At 39.9% G+C, this 15,590-nt stretch overlaps 1 protein-coding gene across 2 annotated transcripts in view; it reads left to right on the top strand.

Annotated features, from left to right (window-relative positions):
* Positions 1 to 15,141, top strand: part of CCDC88C (coiled-coil domain containing 88C) — a 96,108-nt gene extending 80,967 nt beyond the window's left edge. The window contains exons 21-31 of one of the 2 annotated variants that reach the window (XM_061463780.1): positions 209 to 352; positions 940 to 1,126; positions 1,353 to 1,498; positions 3,148 to 3,237; positions 4,038 to 4,279; positions 7,956 to 8,138; positions 8,538 to 8,606; positions 9,258 to 9,326; positions 10,113 to 10,414; positions 11,409 to 11,624; positions 12,837 to 15,141. In XM_061463780.1, the coding sequence (XP_061319764.1) occupies positions 209 to 352; positions 940 to 1,126; positions 1,353 to 1,498; positions 3,148 to 3,237; positions 4,038 to 4,279; positions 7,956 to 8,138; positions 8,538 to 8,606; positions 9,258 to 9,326; positions 10,113 to 10,414; positions 11,409 to 11,624; positions 12,837 to 13,847 (2,659 nt within the window). In that variant the 3' untranslated portion in view covers positions 13,848 to 15,141. The remainder of the gene's footprint in view (positions 1 to 208; positions 353 to 939; positions 1,127 to 1,352; positions 1,499 to 3,147; positions 3,238 to 4,037; positions 4,280 to 7,955; positions 8,139 to 8,537; positions 8,607 to 9,257; positions 9,327 to 10,112; positions 10,415 to 11,408; positions 11,625 to 12,836) is intronic. The other variant, XM_061463781.1, reaches the window with a different exon arrangement.
* Positions 15,142 to 15,590: the final 449 nt, after the last annotated feature.

Here is a 15,590-nt window from a genome sequence, read left to right as displayed (position 1 = left end):
CACCCTGGAGACTTGTGTGCTTTTTACCAAATGATCGGAATCTTGAAGTAAGGTAGATGTTTAACCACACAAATGTGCATGAAGCCAAGCAGGCAAGAAAAAAAAAAATCTTTTCTGGTTGTTGTGATGCTACTTATTAAAAATCTTTAACTAGCGGAAGAAAAATGTTTAAAACAAAGCTATTTAAATGCTGCTACTCTTTTTGCAGATACAGCAGTTTAATGAAACACAAGGCAGAATTGGAAGAGTTGGAAATAGTTTTAAAAACTGAGAGAGAGGTTCTTCAGCAAGAGAGGAGATCAAATGCAATAACCGCTGGGGAAAATCAGAAGTTGAGGGAGGAGCTGGACAGGTAGGGTTCTCTTGCTAAATTCTTGTATGCTGATTGCAGTGCTGGCAGACAGCAAGGCTTAGCTGATCTGTCAGCAGATACAGAACTTAATCTTCAAATTTTATGCCTTCATGTTTTGTAGACATTTTTAGATTTACCAAACGGTATAAAAGAATGCCACAGTATCATCTTACAATATTACAGTGTTTCACAGTTCAGGACATATTAGTGCTTGTATTCCATGCATCGAGAAAGAAGTTCTGTGTATTGTCTTTAGTTGTGCCAAATAGAGCTGCGTTTATATCCAAATGCTCTTAAATATATTGTGCCTCAGATATCTGTGGTCTGTTTCTTACATACTGAGGAAAGATCAGTTTCATGTTTAATCTATTTTCCTTTCAATTCTTTGGTAGATTTGAAATATATTACTAGTGCTACTTTCTTAATTAAATTTTATTATATGCTTAGAATAAAAATGCCTTTAGGAGTTAGTCTTTGGAACTGAATGTTTGTTATAGTGACAGCAGCACACTGGTGGTATGGTCTTTGAATGTGGGGTACTTTCTGTGAAGTGTCCTTCATAAGCCTGTTGACGTCTTCGTGTTTAGGGTGAATTTCTTTCACAGCCAGCTAAAGGCAGAATATGAAGGGCTACATGCACATACTAAAGAGCTGAAAACTTCCTTGAACAACTCTCAGTTGGATCTGAATCGTTGGCAGGCTCGCTATGATGAGCTGAAAGAACAGCACCAGTCCATGGATATCTCTCTGACCAAGCTGGATAACCACTGTGAGGTGAGTAGCTGTAGGTAGGTGTATTGCTGGGTCCCTGTTAGACACCATTGTGTGAAGTTTCTGGCACGTGGTAGACAGTCAAGTTATGGGGTCATAATTGAGACCCTCATATTCTTTTAAGTTTCTCATGGTATCTTATGTTGCTCTGCTATTCTGTTAGCTTGATTATGGTGCACATCTAGGGAATCCAGATGTAAAAGAGAGATTAATCTACCTTGTTTAATAGCTGCTGTCCCGTCTAAAAGAAAATTTGGAAGAAGAAAACCATCATCTTCTGAGTCAGATTCAGATGCTGAGCCAGCAGAATCAGATGTTACTGGAGCAAAACATGGAGAACAAGGAGCAGTATCACGAAGAACAGAAACAATACATGTAAGAAACTAGAGATTTGATTTGTGAAACCTGAAAAGGTCATCTAGACAAACCTAGAATAAAAATAATTATCAGGAGTAGGACAAGCAGGGGAATGATAGGTCTGCTTGATACTATGGAGATACTGTGTAATGGGGAGAAGCGATAAAATGTCTTCGCATTGCCTTACCACAGAGGGTGGTTCAGGAGGTCTGTGGACAAGTTCAGCTCTTTTCAAATAATATAGACAAACTCATATTGAAAACTGAGTTATGAAAGATGGAACTTCTCAAAGGTTTTTGAAGAGCTTGTGTTGTGGTTTAAGCCAGGCCGGTAATTCCGTACCATGCAGCTGTTCACTCGCTCCCCCCCACTTCTTCCCTCCACTCCCGGAGGGATGGGGAGGAGAATCAAAAACTCACACGGGTTGAAATAAGAACAGTCCAGTAACTAAGGTATAACACAAATCACTGCTGCTACCACCAATAATAATAATGATAAGGGAAATAACAAGGGAAGAGAATACAACTGCTCACCACCCACTGACCGATACCCAGCCCAACCCGAGCAGTGATCTAACCCTTCTGGGTAACTGCCCCCAGTTTATATAGTGGGCATGACGTGCTGTGGTATGGAATACCTCTTTGGCTAATTTGGGTCAGGTGTCCTGTCTCTGCTTCCTCCTGGCTTCCCCTCCTCCCTGGCAGAGCATGAGACCCAGAAAGTCCTTGTTCAGAGTAAGCATTACTGAGCAGTAACAAAAAAACCTCAGTGTTATCAGTGCTGTTCCTAGGCTGAAAGTCAAATCCACAGCACTGCACCAGCTACTAAGAAGGACAAAAAATGACTGCTACTGCTGAATCCAGGACAGCTTGGAAAACAGCTGTATTACGACACAAATATAGTCTTATAAGAGTCATTTTAAATTTAGATTCCTGAAGAACAGCAAATATTCATACTCCTCTAGTTTTTTGTCATTTGGATTTTAATAAATACCTCTTTTGGTGTTGTTTATAAAGGGTGCAAGTGTCAACATACACTGCTGCAACCCCAAGCACAGGGTGAAATGCTTAAGTGAGATACCCTATTTAAACATACTGTACATTTACAAAGAATCCTGTTCTCACTGCAGTGAATTTCTCTTATAGGTATGAAGGAAGGAAGAAAAGTGTTCTTAATCCCAAGAATTTTAGTCTAGCACTTCAGGGTGATGTGGGAGCTAGTGACTTTTATTTTAGTAATGGATTATATGGTTGAAATGTTAGAAACTGTTTGCTGAAATTGGCTGAATACAGTTCAGATGTACTGAGAGACTATTTATCCAGGTGCCTGACAGTTCTGTGTTTGAGGTACATTAGACCTACTACTTGAATTAAAAGAGATTTGCTAACATCCGTTGCACAGGCTAATAAAATGAGTAAAAAGAAATAGTAAGATTCCGTGGCACTCCTGAAAGTGCTTTGACATTGCTCATAGGAGACCAAAGTAGTCTTAAAAAGATCTAACATTATTTATTTCTCTACTTATAACAGAGTAGCAACACAGGAATAAAATACTCAGTTACGTAGACAATGAAGTTCAATTGTCAGTGATCTGATGGCTTTTGGTCTTCAAGCTTTTTCATGATGATTAATTTCATACAGTTCAGAATATGCTTTTCCTTCTCACAGCGACAAATTGAATGCCTTAAGGAGACACAAGGAAAAACTTGAAGAGAAGATAATGGATCAGTACAAGTTTTATGATCCTACTCCCAAAAAGTAAGTCCCTTATGGGTTTTGTTCTGCTGTTCTTGAGGGTAAGAAAGTACCTTCTGTACTGGAGATAATAGAAATTTCATCTGAAGTAAGGACAGTGTCATCTCCACTTCTGTCTCACTCTAAGAGCCATTCCTGGAAGCATCAAGTTGTGTTACTATAGAGCCCAGTACCTCATGTGGGGCCCTCTGTTTTAATACTGGAATCTGAAACAGTATTAATTGGAAAAGAGCCCCTTGCCCTGATGAACATCATCATCAGGCGGAGACGGACCCCCATTATGGTGACAAAGAAGCAGCAGGAACTTCCAGAGCTGCTCTTCCAAAGGAGCTAAAGCAGTCCACCGGGAGAAAGGACTTAAATTACATAAAAAACAACAAAAACGCGCCAAGCTAATTCCACCACACAGAGTTCTGATTGATAGCCTTAGCAAAGAGAGGCGTTCATCTTTAAAGCAGTTTTAATTTCTTTCCTTCTCTGACTGTTCCTGCAGTAGAGCTTTTGACACCATTCATGTCTTACATGTGTCCATGTATGTAGTTTATATTTCTAGCAGAGGCAACAGTTGTCTCTCTCACATTTCTCATGCTGAAGAAATATTTCTCTAAAATAGTTTAGACTTTGGGAGAGAGATGGATCTTGAGCTCTGTGAAATTCTTTCTGTGTCTTTTGAACCAATTCGTGTCAGTAAGCAAATAAGAATGTATGAAGGCTTGATGGTGTTAGCACAGCTGTAAACAAATCTTTGGGGGGTATTGTTTGTAGTGTTTTATGAATCCCATTCACAAAACCTACTTTATCAGGAAAAACCACTGGATTGGAGCCAGAGCCTTAGTCAAACTAATCAAGCCAAAGAAGGAGACTATGAGGGAGCGATTGAAAGCCGCAGCAGAAAGCCCTCAGTCACATTCTGATCCTGCAAAGACTGTAAACTCTCCATCTGCCTCCCAAAAACTGAAACATCAACAAGAGACTCAGGATAATAACTCTCAAGGGTCAAACTCCTTGGAAGAGAGGGAGAACCCTGGAGGTTCTTCAAACAAAGGTAGGGAATGCTCAGCCTAAATATATGACCTGAACATTATTTTTTGAAAACTTTTAAGAAAGATTTTAAAAATACTTTTTTTTTTAGTAAACTTAAAGTTTTAGTAAGCAAAAACCCCCTAAACTAAGAAGATGAACTTTTAGTGTGGTTTGGTTTGGTTCTTTTACCTTCTGCTTCTCCCTTCAGCTTTTGTATGTGATTTCTTGGTTTGCCTGAATGTATTGCATGTTACTGAATGAGTTGGTAGAAATACTTCATTTACTGGGATTTGCAACAAAGCAGTTTAAAGTTGGACCGTGTAATACTAGAAACTATCCTTAAATGGGGAATAACTGGTCTTGCAGACACTGCCAGAAGATGGCGCACATGCAAAATAAATAACACCGAACATGCTAATTTACTGTAATCCGGTTATTTTGGGGGATGATAAAGTGTTTTGACTTTGACTCAGACTAAGGATTGCTTGATTTAAAATGATCAAATGATTTTTTTAAACACTTAAGGGCAAATGTGAGGAAGATGAAATAATTTCTTTTTCTATTTAGTTAGTTCATACAGTAAATTGCTTCCTAATTATGGGAAATTTAAAAGAAAGCTCCTCAAAGCCTTTCTTAAATATAATATATATCTCAAGGTTTGCTTATTGTATTGAGATCACTTCTGTCAGCTTCTATATATATATTATTGTCCTGCAGGGATACTTTTCAAGAAGCAGTTTTGAAATTAATCCTTAAATAATAATCTTTATCTTCCCACTGGGGAGTGGGGAACAGAAGGGAAGTGGCTGAGGAAGGTAAAGCTGTCGTTATAAACTCCCGTGTCTGTCTGATTGAAGTTTTTGTTTTGATTGGGTTTTACATTTCCTCTTATCCATTCTAATTCTTCAAGGTCATTGATTCACTTAAAAATGCATGTCTCAGATAATTTCAGGAGATATTAAATGTTTAACATGCATCCAGAGTTCAACCTGGGAATTCAGATTTGGGTTTCCACAGAACAAAGGCCCTCATGGAGTGCCAGAGATGAGAAAGTCTCTGAGGCTTTGTTCTTTTTGATGTTCTGTTGAATGTGCTTATGTTGAGATGCTGAGTATCAGTATTAAAACCTAGAAGACATCTAGGAAATATTGAGCATATTATCACCAAGTAACGCACACACCTATCTGATTTTACTTTATTTTATAAAAAAAATTTGGGTAATCATCAGTAATTTCTGAATGGACTTTATTATATTTTATGTATATATGTTAATCTATGACTTAATCTGAGACAGATGATTTGTGATTATATGTTAATCAACCCTCCAAATATGCGTTAGTCTTTGTTTAGCCTTTGTTGTTTCTACTAGTTGTGTAGTCTTTAATCTGTTTTAAGAAACTTTTAAGTTTGACTTACCAGGCTTTTTTTTTTAATTTTTTTCTTCTTTTCGGGATACCTGGGTGATAACAATTTAGCTACGCAGCGCAGAAAGATTGCCTTTTTGAGAAGCAAAATCAAGGATAAAGAAAAGTCTCCTAAGTCTCCATCAAATCATCAGTCTCTCTCTAATCGGCTCCGGTTCTGGTCGTCTTCCAACATCCCATCCTCTCCTAATGAACCTCTTTCTTTCCTGGAATTGGGAGATTTCTAACACATTCTCTTTATCTTCATTTAATTCTGACAAATATTTAAATAAAAAAATCAAAAAAAATCCCACGTCTTAGAAGAGCACATACCTTGATAGAAACACTCAGCATGTCTTTACAATACTTTAAATACAAGCACAGATTAGTGAACATGGACATAAGTTTTCCCATAGAAGATGAATTGCATACTGTGGATCGTTTCTTCGATGCAGCATATTTTTAGGGGACCTCATGACATACAGTTTGCGTATGTATATTGGCTGTGGTGTATGTTGTAAGTAAGTGAAGTTGCTATGTGCTTAGATATTTTCCTGCAATCACATACTTGCATCGTGTCCAGTTACAGTGTTGAACTGATTTGCTGTTGCTATGCTTTTACAGTGTTGTAGTCCTACTAAAATACACCTCTAATATATAAGCAGTCTCGAATCCTGGAGATTCTTCCAGTATTCTATGCCACTAAATGTTAAAAATGGCAGTTTAGCATCATTGCTTTTAAGTAGTCTGGCTTTGAATATAGAGTGGTAGCTACTGGGAAAATTATTCTCTGCAAAGTGTCTTGACGGTTGCATTCAAACCTGCTATTTAGTAAGGTTTTACACTTCCAGCTATGAAAATTCATCCCAAATTGAGCTAAAGTTTCAGTTTCTGCTGCTTCAGTTTTGACAGTTTTTTTTTTTAAAGAAGAAAGTAGATTTGTCCTTTTGAGATTGGGAACAACTTTCATCATGGATTCATTGCTCAGAATTCTTACTACCTGATAGTCACGACCTAATGTCTTCTGAAATTAATGTGTGGTTCCAGTCCCCATTCTGTCTTATACAGACACATGCAGCACAGGCAATATGCTACAGGTAGCTCAGCAAAGAGGCCAGAAGATCTCATCTCCCTTCTCACTCTGAGAATTGGCTCTCTGTAGTGAAACAAGGACACTGGCACAGAAACCTCTTGCCTATTTTGGGATTTGTAGAATATTTGTTTCCAGGGCAATTAATAATTCTGGCATATACAGAAGGGGTTAAGTGCATCTACAACGTCAATTAGAAATACAGATTTGCATGCCAAGCTTTAGCCAGTAAATGCTACAAGCATGCCATAAACTTAAATTCTGAGAGAACGTGCCAGCCTTGTGCTGTGGAGCCTCTGCATGCACACTGTGGCAGAAGACGTTGTTTCTGATGTCAGCTTCCAGGAGTCAGTGCTTTGGTCCATTTCTCTAATGCAGCTTTGCAGCTGCTCTGTGCTTTGAACTGTCTGTCCATTGTCTCTATTAAGTTGCTTATTTTTACCACTGCACTCTGCTGCATAATTCTTTATATTTTGTTCTATTTCGTGTACCTTCAAACATTACATTCGCATTACAAGAAATGAATTAACCTACCTTATCACTAGGAAACATGTTTTCAGCTTTTTGAGTCTAATATTCTAGCAGGCAGTTTTCATTGTTCTCATGCTAAGATTCCAGAAATTTCACTTAAAAATCATGCACCAGAACATCACAAGAGCAGCAAAATTTTAGCTTTGTGAAGACTGAGCTCTTGCTCCACAGCAAAGATCTAAACTTGAAAGCAATTAGCTTACTGTGCAGGTCGTGTTAGATAATTTCCAAATCAGCATTATTTCTCTTTGAATAAGAGCGTGACTACTGTCACTCTTTCCTTATTCTATTTTGTTACTGAAGTAAGTGCTTATAAAATGTACCTGCAAGGAATAATGTTATGGGAATTTCACACTTCACTTTTCTGCATTCATGTCTTTGCTCCTTTTCTTCCTCCTTTCACGGTAATTATTGCATGTATAATATCAGCCCTCCCACTGGCACTAAGCAGCCCTTGTCACTCCCACACTTTACAGAGAGCACACGTGATTGAGAAACTGGTGGCAGAAATTTCCTATCCAATACTGAACTGTTTATGGAAAAGCTTGCAAAACTGGTGCCTCTGTTATGCAGTTTCTTTGTGCCTGCTTGTCATGTTTGTATAGGCAAGTAAATACAAATCTCCTAATGCTATTTTTCATTGACTTGTATTTATTCACCTCTCTCCCCCTCAGTGATAATGGACCTAAAGCAAAAGAGGAATTCCCGTCATGGAGGCAGCAATGAGAACGTTGAAATTGCAGCAGACTCTGCAACAAAACACTCCTGTGTGGAGATGGGTACTAGGACTTACTCAACCTCAGCTATTCATCTACAGACTTCCACTCCCATCTCCAGGCTGCAGGGTAGACCAAAAGGTGTGCAATGGCAGTGCATTTGGCATACCGCCTGTTACTACAACTCGGGCTACTTTGTAGCTCCTGCTTGGGTGAAACATGGCTTCTAGTGCCATTGAAGTATAAAACCAGACCATTCGTTATCTTCATTCCTATTTTATTTAATTGATCAGATACAGGGTTTCTTCACTCTTGTCATGTCATCAGCTTGACAGACCACCTTTGGATGTCAGTTCTCCTGTGGTTCCCTGCCCAGTGGTTCACAGCAGCGGTTGTAAGATTGATGCTTTTCCAGTGTTGGCTCTGTAAAACCCTCTTGATCACCTCAGTCTTCTACACTGCTAGCATGCATTGGAGACTGACCTGAAGGATTAACCTTCCTGTGTTAATATTGCCTTTTAAGTTTTGTATTCTTTTCAGGCTGTAATTCAGAAGATGATCTATGTGAACAGTCCCCTGAGGTGGAGTTTGCAAGCACCAGACAGCACGGTAAGCTTGTAGTATGCATGAACACTCTGAACTTCTATATGGACTTTTTCCTAAAATAAGTTTTCAAAAATAATGCTGACATTGAGATGAGTTGCCTTGCCTCAGAAACAGACTTTTTAATGCATGGCCTACAGATTTCGTGCTGTTTTTTCTGGACAATATTTAATTCTTTCCTTAAGGAAGTGACTCAGCAATAAAAAAATTAGAGGTGGGGGGTTGTGGATGCACAGTGAGAACACTGGTGCAGAAGCAGCACTGCCTGCTTAGCAATTTAAGGAACACTTAATTTGAAGGCTGGTTACCAGCTCCTTCCAAAGAAATAAACTGAGAAAGAGACAGCAGCTTATTGTCAAACTTCCTCAGTGTTTACATTACTTTGATAATAGTTGCTGTAAAAGAAAAGCCCAGAATATATTTCTTTGTGCAAAAAGTGAGGGAAAACAAAATGGATCCTGAACAACTTGAATTGAAAAATGAAAATGGTTTCTACTTTGTCCAGACTTTGGCATCCTGTGTATATTATGTTGTTAATATTTTCAAAGTGACTTAGTTGCATGGTTCTATTTTCAGAAGGCATACTGTAGGCAAGTCTTTTAAAGAATCAGAGGAACTTGGGATCTGTTTATTCAGTGCTTGTTTTGTGGTTTTCAGTGTCCAGGCCGAACAGTTTAGAGAGCAGCAGAAATGCGTCCAGCAGTAGTTCACCTCTCAATTTGAAAGGTAAAGCTTTTATAACTGAGTTCTGACAAACAGGAAGTGAAATTCCGTGAAACTGTGTACAAAATGCTGTTTTCCTTCCAATTAAATCTGAAGACTGCTGTTTTGAAATTATAATGATTATGCAATCTGAACGTGGCTGTCTTGGGAATCAAAACTGCTGGCAAGAAGTATTTTTCTGAGATTGATTCTGGCAAGTGATAGCTTTTAAGGCAGGCAGTCTAGTTTTGCTTCAGTTTGACTGGCATCATATTGTGGGAAGTACCATGCTACTGTTAGACTCCTTTTACAACAACAGTCTCTGCTGCTCTTACTCTGCACACAGCTTGTGTATGGAATCTCTGTGCTCTGGAGATCTGCTGTTGCTGAAATTGGGTGTGCTTGAAGGATACCAGAAGACCTGATGCTGTGGAAAAATCCACTTCCTGCTTTCCCACTTACAGATTTCGGTTTTCAGGTCACACACAGAGCCAAAACTAGGGAGATCTAGTGGCACACAGGTTGTAAAGAGGACCCCTTAGTGTCTGTGTTATTACTGTTTTTTGGACAAGTAGTTGGGCTTTTTTTAACACAGGGTCTTAAAGTATGTATTTTAAGTCATTTACTAGCCCTGATGTTTCAAAGTTCTGACTGCCTTGAGTTTTGTGGGAGAAGCGAGGTAAAAAGTGCCACCTAGTCTGTGGAAATGCCATTTAGTGTGGAAATGGCCCTGGCTGATAAAGTTCCTACCTCAGTGAGAAATCTGAAATGAAAAACAGTGCCTTTAACAATATTTATGCTTCTCCTCAGGTTCCTTAGATCATATCCATGGTAGAACCGACAGCCTCAGTAGTGAAGATACGGTGCCAAGCAGAGAGGCACCAGCCTTGCTCCGTGACAGCTATCCCTTTCACTTTGCTTCTGATGTCTTAAGCCCTAGCAGCAGGCATGAATCCTCCTCCCACAAGAATGGTTTGATCTCTTATGATATACCTCAGAAGAGTACTCCATCCCAGTCTTACTCGGGCAGACAACGGTCTGCCTCACCTGGCAGTGAGATGGTAACTTTGGAAGAGTTCTTGGAAGAGAGCAACAGACTGTCGCCACCAAGTGTAAGTAAATAGAGCTAGCTGACCCATCTCAGATGTCAAGTAACCGTTCAAAGCTGATTCAGGGGGATGTGGGGATAGGGAAACAAGGAAAGATGAGAAGATTCTTGTTCATATGTGTGGAACTTGCGGAGAACTGTGGAATGTTGTAAAACGAATGAAAGAGCTAAGGCAAGATTAACTATCACACAGCTGATACATGCTGTATCAGCTATGGCAGCTTACGCAAATAATTCACTTCAAGTACTATATATTGGACTGCTGGAGCTTTTTAATATCAAACGCTTGGGGTCAAGGTTTCATGTTATATTGTCAGTTCTCAGATCCAGGTATTTTTATTTGTGAACTGATAAGTTTTCTGTATTATTTTCAGCTGCTAAATCTGTAATTAGATATGAAACCTAATGGTATGTTGCAATTGAAGTGCAACACACACAGTTGTTAAAGCCATCTCCTAATCTGAAACTACCGTGAGTGCATTTGCGAGAGAATATTTCTGTTGCCTCAGGAACTTCCCGATGCTTTCACCATGCTGCATGTTTGTATGCTGACTGGCACTGTGCTGTTGGCTCAGTGACTGCAAGAAAACGTCACAAATCGAAGCACTTTGTCAGATATTAAATGCTTGTTTTCTAGATGGCATTTGTCTTCTGACGTGTTGTGCAGTAGCGAGGCAGTACAGTATCAAGCGTGTTAGTATCTTAAGAATAATTCATTGGTAGTGAAAGTGGCCACATATTTCTGTTTCATGAATGCCTTGGCAACAGTATGGAAATCAACAGATCTGTACCATTTAATGGCATTGGTAAATTCTGGTCCTTAAATTTTCAGAGTAATATTTAAATATACCTCCTATTCCCTCATTATCCTAAGTACAAATCTTAGCTTGAAAGATGTTTAAAGTTAGATTTTTTTTTAATTATTTATTTATTTTTGTTTGTAACTACTTGACCATGTCTCTATTTTCATTATTTCTGTCATCCTTGCTCCTTTTCAGCGTCGGCGCAGTTTAAATGAGAGTGAAATGATTTCATTGCACCAGTTTCTGTTAGAAGCTGATGCACTGTATTCCTCTTGCTACTCCTTGTGTCCTTCCCTCCATCAGGAACCTTCACAGTCACTCGACTCGATCCTCAGTCATTCATGTCCCAACAGCATGAGGCACAGAGCAGTCAGGGGAAATAGGAGATCTACTTCACTGTATATCCCCAGGGTATCCATTGTTCTTGCTATGAAAGCAACAGCTTCCAGCTTATAACAGCTTTTGCTAGCACATTAATACATATAAAAGCATCCTGTAACTCTTACCTGTTATTTTAAAGGCTGCCAGATCACTTGCATTAATTAATTGTAAAGTATTTCCAATGCTTGTTCAAAAATATGTGTGGTTTTGAGGAGTAGTCATTCTGTGGTGTTAATGTGCATATGTTTTAATGTTTAAAGTGCAGTTAAAATTAACCTTAACACTTTAACATTTAGGTGAGCATAGAAATCTTCCCACTGCACTGTTACCATTAATGGTGTTCACTTCTGGCAAATGAGTTTTGTGACTGGAAGAAACATTTGGAATGCTAGTGAAATGACTGTATTAAACTTTAACATACTCCCTAGAGAAGAGTAAAGAAACAAATTCTATGAGCTTGTTTCAGCACGTTTTTTTGTGAAGACAGCCTGTCCCTTAACTATTCTGAGCATGCCTCATACTAATAGTCCGATGGCAGCTGATCAAACATCACCATTTTTGGATTGCATGGACCATCCCCATGAAATATTCATTGTATATTTTCTTTTAGTGCCAGATTAATTGTCTGACCTGAAATTTGCAAGTTAATTGTGGGCAAGCAATCGTATCTCCATTTGTGTAATGATTTTTTGTATATTTCATTATATTGTACATGCTTAGCTTTTGACATGCATAGTATCTTGACTAGGAGAGGTGAGGGGAATCAGTGGAGAAGTGATGAAACTTTCTTGTAATGCTAGCTCATCTCCTGTTATATTCCTGAAGTTAAAGTGGAGTGTTGATCAGATGAACTGTATTCTGGAAGGTGACAGGCCATCATTGATGCTGATATCAATGGCTGATGTTATTAATATCATATTGATGTTACAGTGACAGTCGCTGGTGTGAAAGGAAGCAAAAGAGGTGCTGCCCAGATTGCAAGTGAAATGAAACTTAAATTTTATGACAATTAATCTGGCAAACAAGGCTGTCCTGTTCTAAGTATGACGAGCATGACTGCTTGATTTGGATTTATACCCATTGTAAACATTTATATCTTCTATTCCCCACTTAAAATATAAAATCTAGAGTTGTGTTTGGGTTGAATGAAGTGGGAAGGAAGATTATCATAACACAGCTTCTGCATGAGTCTTTAAACAAGTGTTTTCATTAATATGGCATGTGCATGTTTTCTTACACCAGGACACCTCCAGTAACAGAGATGAATTGCTCAGCGATTATTTTAAGAGAACAAATGAGCCTTCAGCTACTGGGAACCTGCTGATTCAGCCGTCCAGAAAGGAGGGTGCTAAGATGCCCAGTAGTCTTGTGGCTGCAACTGTAAAGACCATCGCCAATGAAGAAGGAAGAATAGCTAAGCCTGGAAATTACACAAAGCCAAACCTTAAACAAGTAGAACCTGAGCCTCTGGTGAGCTCCCAGGGGTCTCTTAAATTTCCTCACACACCACAGCACCAGGCTGCCAGTGGGATGAGGCAGATGGCACAGCCTCAGCAGCCTGGAACCACGAGCAGGAGGAGTACATCACTGAGCAGGGCATTTAGCTTAGCCTCTGCAGACCTCCTCAGAGCCACTGGCCCGGAGACCTACAGGCAAGAGAGTCCTCAGAAGTCAGCAGCAGACCAACGTGGGGGCAAGGATGCTGTTAGTCAGACAGCTAGGGCCTCAGTGCCAACAAGCTCCCAGGTAACCTTAAGAGAGAGACCACAGCCTGCCAAGGTGGGAGGTTCCTTGCAAGGTGTTGATTCCCGCTGTTGGCAGCTTGATGCAAGGCGCCTTTCCCTGGCCCCACCAAAAGATGAGAGGCCAGTCTCTTTCCATCAGCTCTCTGCCTCACCCACTGCATCCACCAGCAATCTGCATGTCCAGCAACAAGAGCGCGTGAGCTCTGGGCAGCACTACTCACCCGCATCTCACACTCCCTCTAAAATGAAACCCAAACCAGCCCCTTGTACTGGGGAGGTGACTGCAGTGGCTCCTGCCAGAACTGTTTCCTGCAGCACTGAGGGAAGTATTTCACTAGGGCAAAGCCAGGGTGATGCCCTACTCAGCAAGTGCCAGGGTAAGCTGCCAGAAGGCAGTGCTGGGGCTATGGAGGAGCCCATGAGAGGAAACAGCTCCAACAGCACTCCTGGGTCTCCAGACCCCCAGAGGGATCAGCAGACGGTTTGGTATGAGTATGGGTGTGTGTAACCCACAGGGTCAGCTAGTAGTATGTGTGTTTGGCATTGCTGCCATCCAGGTAGCATTTGTCTAGACACTGTGCCAGGTCTTAAAAGGCATCACCTGCATGCTGCTCTGAGTGTTCTCCATGTCCTGTTTTCTAGTAGACCAATGTATGATTCAGAGAAACAAAGAGCAAAACCGCAGGCCTTCTTTTGACACTTTTGTGCCTAAAACAAAGTGGAAGTCTGATGTCACTGCAGGCTTAACACCTGATTTTCATAGGCGTTGAGCATTCTGCACTCCAGAAGCTTAGCAGGGTTCTCTGTCATTGCTGCAGTGTGCACCCATTCTACCTTCAGTAGAGAAGAGTTTCACAGGTCATGTGTGTGTGCTGAACCCAGCCCTGCCATTGATAACTTAACCATACTGAAAAGGTCAAATAAAAGCCAAACTTCTCCTCCCCAGAGGCAGAACCCCAGGTATTTGGCTTAAGTAGCTTAAAAATAAAGCTGAAGAGCAAAACTGCATGGCTTTAGCCATCTGTTAAAGTCTTCTTGCCACAGCCACGTTTTATAGAGGTAATGTGTAGACTTCAAGGGTCACGTCTTGACCTTCCCAAATGGGACTCTGTAAACACAGAAAGGCCAGTGTGATTACCTCCCTGCCTTCACTACAGCTGCAGCTCAGTGGATCCTTGACTCTGCAAGCCAAGTGGTGCTGCCTTTTGAAACTTGTTTTATCTTTTATACAAACACTGGAACTAATGCAACCTTTCAGGAGAGATGCCATTTCAGTTGTAAAAGTGGCATCTCATGTACAAAAGTGTCTTGTAAGTATGTATATAAGAAGTTCAAGTATTGTATAGGAATGCTATGTAAATTGTATTATTACATCCTGTTGTGCATGACAGCCCACGTCCTAAGCAGTATGTGGGATTTTGTCTCTTAGAAATCCTTTTTTATGTCTCTTAAGAGTTTTGCTCAGTATGGAAAGCAAAATAATTTTGTATACATGTGAAGGAAATATACTTCTAAAAATCTATTTATGTGCAAAAAAGGTTCCTTGTATGTTTCTGTCCAGGGTGTCATCAGCTGCTTGTGTATATATGATCAAATGCATATCTTTAATTCTGTTTCATGTTTAAAGCTGTTTTTCTGGCAATAGACTAAATCCTTTAAAAAATAATACTTGTTTTGCTGGTTCTGATTTAATCTAGTAAAAGCTAAAACTGATCCATCTGAGGATGTTTTTGTTATCTAGTATGTAGTGATCCTGTTCTGGAAACTACAAAAGCGTTTATAATAAAGATTAAGATAAAATAGATGGATGTTGCACTCTTTTTTTTGTTTTTTTTTCCTTGGTGGGGGGGCGGGGGCAACACACTTTATGGTGCTGAATGGAAATCTGTCTGCAATAGCTTTGTGTGAGCCTCAGTATTGGTTTGAGTCTCTGAGTGGCAGAGTTGTGTTGGGTTTTCTGTTGTTGCCACAGAAGGGGTATCAGAAATCTTCCTGTTTGATTGTAACCTTACTGAAGGCTTTAGAAGGATTCATTCATGCAAATTAAATGACTTCCAGATTGCTGTAGAATCAGACCAGTAAATTTTTATGCTTCTCTGACCACTTCAAACAGTGCCCAAGCACGTCGTCAGTTTTGTCCAAGCTTGCATCTTGTACCATCAGTTTTGCGCTTAATTCTCAGGGCGCACTACAAAAGTGAGAAATTACTCATCTTTGAGCATGAAGAGAACAGCAAAAGGACCTTCCTGCT

Source organism: Pezoporus flaviventris, unplaced genomic scaffold, assembly GCF_033815535.1.
Source record: "Pezoporus flaviventris isolate CSIRO_AGI_PZ_B2104156 unplaced genomic scaffold, CSIRO_AGI_Pfla_v1 ptg000036l, whole genome shotgun sequence".
Lineage (NCBI taxonomy): Eukaryota > Metazoa > Chordata > Aves > Psittaciformes > Psittacidae > Pezoporus > Pezoporus flaviventris.
Note: the sequence above shows the minus strand (reverse complement) of the source record. Positions and strands in the feature narration are given on the sequence as shown.